Source organism: Macrobrachium nipponense, chromosome 6 (genome assembly GCF_015104395.2).
Source record: "Macrobrachium nipponense isolate FS-2020 chromosome 6, ASM1510439v2, whole genome shotgun sequence".
In the NCBI taxonomy this organism is placed as follows: Eukaryota; Metazoa; Arthropoda; class Malacostraca; order Decapoda; family Palaemonidae; genus Macrobrachium; species Macrobrachium nipponense.
In genome coordinates, this window is record NC_061108.1 from 5,524,098 (window position 1) to 5,530,205 (window position 6,108).

Genomic DNA, 6,108 nt, shown 5'->3' on the forward strand with positions numbered 1-6,108 from the left:
TGTAAGAACACGGCTTTTGTAAAGCTATGTGCATGAAACCTGAAATGCATCCAGTATTGCTTGCTAGAAAGAAGTGTTTCACACACAATGCATGAACTATTTTTCTTGCATGAATCACTGCGTACATTTCAGATTGACAAAATCTGCTGACCAGGAGATAGGTTGAGCAAATATCAGTTCTTGTATGGAATATAGAAGTAAACTTTGACCATACAATGTGGAATGTTGTATCCCTGCACCCAGCTGTCTTAAGTTGTGTAGCTCTTTGACCCCCAAGTCTTGCATCATGTGAAATGGGGTTTCTGAATGCTTCACATATGATGCTGCTATGGTTCTTTTCTTGGCAGATGTTCACGTGTCTCAGCAAGGGACATGACAGTTTAGTACAACCCGCAAGGGATTAGTCATTACTGATATTAGCTGGAGAATACTGCACACCATTTCGTCTTGACTGCATTCCACTCTGATAGAAGGGATAAAATTCTTTGGAGTTTGTGTACAGTGATTTCTAATGGAGGAAATTGAATTTGTGGCATTCAAATACCAATGGAGTACGCTATTAAAAGCGTCATTGAGAATTTACAAACGAAATGATATGCAGGATTGTATTGCATTGGCCAGTGCTAAAATACTTAGGATTTGGTAGAATATATTGTTACTCAAAGATCCTGATAACTTTAAGGAAGTAGGTAATTTGAAAAAATGTTGGTGCAGCAGTTTGATAGTAGCCAGAGAACAAGTAGACTTTTTCAAGAGAGAAGGAGGAATATTTTTTTATTATTTTACCATTATTTTTTCTGTGAATAGTTCTTTTCTGAAAGCAGTTTACAGTAATCAAAAGATTCTTTCAGATTACTAAAAGAATAAGCTGTGAGTTCATTTGAATCCATTTTACACTGGTCCACTAGGAAAAACAATTTTTAGTTGCCTATCAAGTGAAAGGTTTCTTGTTTAGTCTGTGTAGCAGATTATCACCCAAGTCTGTCAAAACGTACTTCAACTAGATTGAGTGTCGAAATATCCAGCTAGGGACAGTGACCATTTGTGTGTGACGGTAATGAAACATACTTAGAATGGAAAGCGTAAAATTACTTGGATCAAAAGAATGTCCTCTAATATCAGAGTCCTTGTAAAGAGGTGATACCCCTAGCCTTGAGTACATTTACAAATAGTGAGGCAATACCCCTAACCTTGAGTACGTTTACAATTAGTGACGCAATACCCCTAACCTTGAGTACGTTTACCAATAGTGCAGTAGTGATAGCTGTGGAAATATTTGATAAGATTCTCCATTTTATTTTTAAATAAGGATTCGAACATTGTATTAATTTCATAAGTGGTCTTAACACTCTTCTTTAGACTCAGGTACTACATTAATACATTCTTGGTGGGAGTTCTTCCACACTCCTCCTTCACACTTCTGAATTTTTTAACTTAAACGTTGTACTTGGTACCTTAAGCGACAGTTTTACTCCTAATTTTACACCTACAGCTACAATCTCTTTACCAAATGACACCTTGCACATTATCCTGGGTGTATATCAAACCTCTCTTTCACTTCCTTTCGTGATATGTAGAAAGATGTTTTGATATATCACTTATGATCTTGAATTATATGTCTCCATTTCAAAGTGCAGGCAACTACTAGAATTAATCACGGTGTCCCAGTAAATACCGAAATGTGAAACAATAGCTAGTCAGTTCATGATTCTCCCTGGAGAAGGAGGAAATGATATTGTTGATTCCACAATATTTAGCCAGCTTATATTCAGTAGATGGATCTGGTATCAGGTGTTTAGGGGCTGGTTGGGGTGAATGTTGCTCAGCCGCTACCCAGGAGTTCAGCATTATTTTCATCATAGTTTGATTATCATGGAAATATGAAATACAGTATATTTGGAGATTAATAGTGTATTGGCAAGTGCAGGAACAGTTGTGGTTGACAACTGGGATAAAGGCTAAACGTGTCATCTTTGTGCTTATATTTTTATTCAACCTATGCACTACAGTCAAAGTAGGTGAGGAGAAGCAGCGCAGCTGAAAGAATCGACAAGAACAAACCCACACTGACAGCAGGAGGAGTGGTTAATTTTCTTGCAAACTCTCTCATCTTGTTCGGCTGTCCCATCCTCATTACTCTTGCATGCTTCCAAACATAGAGATATTTCGTAATACAGATTTTTTGTAGTATGTTTACACTGCATACAGTATATAAACACTCACAAATCTTCCTATGTGCATACCTGTATTTGAAAGCAAGATAATTCTTTACCAAATGAACACAAACACTGCAACTTGTATTTAAGACTGATGCTTGCTTATGAGGCACACTTATCGGAAAATATATCTTCGTGTGATGTTTTTCCAGGGGGGAAATATCTTGCATCCTGTTATACTGAAAGTAAACAACCAGATAATGAATATGGTGAGAATAAGTTTTTATGTCCGTCTTTCGAACAGCTGTAGAAGAACATAATGTAGAATAGACACGTCAACTCTTCAGTGTAACTAACATTTTCTCGTGTACTCTACTAAAAATAAAGTGTGTTTCTCTGTCAGTAGACTGTTTTGGACAGTAACCCAGTGTCACAATGCCGGTACACCTGTTCTTGACGTCCTCGTGTGTAGCGACCAGGATGGCAAAACTAGTGTACAGGTAGACCCCGGTTACATCAGGTTTGGGTCAAGTCATTCCAGACTTATGGCGCTTACCTCATGGTGCTGTTTACCTGCCATACATTGCTGTAACCCGGACTAACAGCGCTATTGCAATGTATTCCCATTATAATTATGATGATTCGGGTTAAAGCGATTTTCGGCTTACAGTGCCTTGCCGGGAATGGGACCCCAGCAGTAACCTGGGGACTGCCTGTAATCAGCTTCCACTTTTTAGTAAACTAACATTTTCAAAGCATGTTCGTAAGTTATGACCTGACTGGGCCAGCAACGGATTGGCAAATATCAAAAAGTTTTCAGAGACAAGTGATGAAGATCTTAAGGAAACTAGAATGACATGTAGGCCTGGTTGAAGAGTTATAAGGTGCTCAGTGATGCTTCAAATTAGGCAAACCTTGGTCCAGGAGGTTTTATATGTAGAAAGTTACAACTGTACCCTATTATTGGAGTGGAAACTGTGCTCCATCTTGGTAAAATGACACCGATGATTTTGAGTACCAGCACTCTTGAAATTTTGCACTGGACCCTCACACTGGTTTAGCAAGAAAATTAGCATTTATTTATTCCTACAAGGTCGACTTGTTGCTAATTTAAGAGTAGCTCATGAATTCACTGCGAGTGCTTAAGACTCCGTGTAGTTGAGATTACTTTTAGTGGTTGTTCAAGAAAATATTGTGCAACTGGCTGTGCTGTGAACAGAAAATGTATCAATTGGTAGTTTTTCATCTTTTGCAAATCAACCAAACTAACAGTAGCACATTAGCAGTCTTGTATATTTGTGTTTTGAGGTTAAGATGTATGTCAGCTTTTTTTATGAAATCTGCAGAAACATTCACATTTAATATAACGTCAGTACAGCTACCTAAGGAAAATTGGTTGTTCAACTTTAAAGTAAACTAGATAATCTTTTATAAACCGCCAGGAACGTGAGTTGTTCGAGATTTGCGTGGAAATAAAGAGACTATAACCATGTTATTGGCTTTCATGTATAATGAACATCTGTCCTGAGATGACAGATTTCATTCTATTATAAAGCAATGTATCAATTGTATTTCTTATTCTCGAGATCTAAAGTCATCCCTTGTTCAAGAGACAACTAAAGCATGTTTCCTTGTGATCCTGCGGCCTCCACAGTACCGTATAAAAAAAAGGCAACTGATTCAAACATTAATTCAGAAATGTTCACTTAGTAAGAGAAAGATGAAAATGAAAAGGAAGAGAGAAATGAAGAATTTGGTTGAATCTATCAAATCAGTCCAAACACGTACCAGTGAATGATCTCAAATATGCTTTCCATTAAGATCTTAATGTAAATATTATGGGTCCACAAGTATTGAGTCCACATATTGCAGATGCAGTGTTTTGACATCAGTGCAAAACCTGCAGCAAATGATGAGATGATCATAATGCAACAGAAGTTATTTTTTACTTGTATGAACTTTGAGGGAAACTGTTGGAGAGTTGAGTCTAAGTCAGTGTTGGTGATTAATCATGTGATTTTACCTGACTAACTTCTGGTTTTAGCTGACTAACGTCTGGTTTTACCTGACTAACTTCTGGTCTTAGCTGACTACCGTCTCGTTTTACCCAACTAACGTCTGGTTTCGAGTGCTAATCTCAATATCTTTCATATTTTGAATTTCTTGTTATCTCAATAGTCCCCTAGTACTACTGTGCATGCAGGAGTATATAATTATTTCTTATTTTGCTTATAATTTCTCATATAGTTTCTGAAATATTACATTACATTTATATATTTATATAATTTTCTATTATATTCATCATTATTTAAAAAGAATATTAAAATCTTATTTTTAGCCTTTTCAATAAATTTTGGAGTTTGTGGCAAGTGTAGTCTATAACTAACCACTTTCCAAGATTCATATCAAGTGATATAGGCGATATTACAATCTTTAATTCAGTGAGTAGTAATACCCTTATTTGTCAACTTTTAAAAGCGCTCTACACTTTGTGAATGAAGTAAGCGGCTTTAGAGGTCACAAACATGAATGTATAATAATCATATTAAGTGGATTCAATAATCTACAACACCGTTTGCCTAAAACTCCAATCCCATTATCGGGAGAGAATTTTAAAAGCTAGTTTGTTCACATTACTTTTCCATTATTGTTCAGTTTCCAAAGGCTCTTGATTCAGTCTTACTACTCGAGAGTTCTTTGCGACTCGAGCGTGCCCCAAGTGTCAAGTATGTTCTCACACCCAATCACTCACTTCCAGATCTCTCCTACAAACTCCCTCTCCTACTCTCCTGCACACTCCAACGAGAAGACAGCGCTCAATCACCTGTCTCACCGCCCTCCTACGCCTCTGGAAAGGTAGGAATTCTGGCCACGGTCGCACGTACAGCCACACATGACCACACGTCCCCCAAAACATACACACACAAATGATTATTACACGTTGCTTTTATTGCTCTTACTAGATGTGATAATTGTAGGCAACTCTTGGAGCACCGGGCTGAGGTCCTTCCCATCTTCAATAGGTTAGTCCATTCTGGCTTTTATGGTGTATATGTCCGTAACAACATATACATATATATATATACTATATTATATATATGTATGTAATATGTATATATAATGTATATGTATATGTTATATATACATGTATATTCTTGTCGTGTTCACTTTTGATTTCATCATACGCTTTTTTGCAACATTTTTTATATATATATATTTTTTTAAGATTAATTTTGTGGTGTAAACCGGTGTCAGTTGCAGGGCACTAAATCTGTGTGATAAATGTCTGCTGTATTTTTTATACAGTTTTAATTTTGGAGCAGCGTTTGTAATGCATGAAAAAAAAACATATGATACAAATTTTCCATTGATTTTGAAACAAAAATATCACTATTGATTATGATTGGTAGGCTGACACGTTAATTTTTCGAAATACTACCGTTTTGATGAAAGTAGATTCTTCTACCCAAGTCCATTTTTAACTCGAGAATCATTTCTTGAAATCTTAGTCGAAGGAAATCAGAGATAGATAAAGGTGACGATCCCCAGTCGTGATTGAGAATGCACACAGGCAAATCAGGAAACCTTTAAGATGCTTGAGAAAGCATTGAAGACGTTCAGGAATGTGCATGAAATTTAAGATGTTGTTAGAACGTCAATCAAATGGATGCTGATACCAATTTTGAGAAAAGCTAAAAGAAAAATCAGACCCTACCTTATATTTTCTGCTTCATTGATGTATATACGAAACATCAGTTGTAAACTAAACCAAATCTGTCTTGTAAAACTAAAACACTTATACCAAAGGGACGGCACCCCCCCCCCCCCCCCCAATTGTGCAAAGATAGATATGTACTCTCTTGTCTGTGACTTGTGCTGGAAATGATTATTGTGACAGTTACGCTTCAAGCCGTCCCTCGTAGGGGTGTACTAGTAGTGCTGTCAGTGCACC

General features: G+C 36.8%; 1 protein-coding gene across 50 annotated transcripts in view; it reads left to right on the forward strand.

Annotated features, from left to right (window-relative positions):
- The window catches only part of LOC135216414 (muscle calcium channel subunit alpha-1-like), an 821,008-nt gene that overhangs the window by 798,466 nt on the left and 16,434 nt on the right, over nt 1-6,108 (forward strand). For 43 of the 50 annotated variants that reach the window (XR_010314879.1, XR_010314880.1, XR_010314881.1 and 40 more), the window contains 2 exons: nt 2,369-2,425; nt 4,915-5,012. Coding sequence is in view for 47 of the 50 variants with exons in the window: in XM_064251735.1 (XP_064107805.1) it covers nt 2,369-2,425; nt 4,915-5,012 (155 nt within the window). In the remaining 3 variants the exon portion in view is untranslated. The remainder of the gene's footprint in view (nt 1-2,368; nt 2,426-4,914; nt 5,013-6,108) is intronic. The other 7 variants (XM_064251720.1, XM_064251722.1, XM_064251730.1 and 4 more) reach the window with 1 other exon arrangement.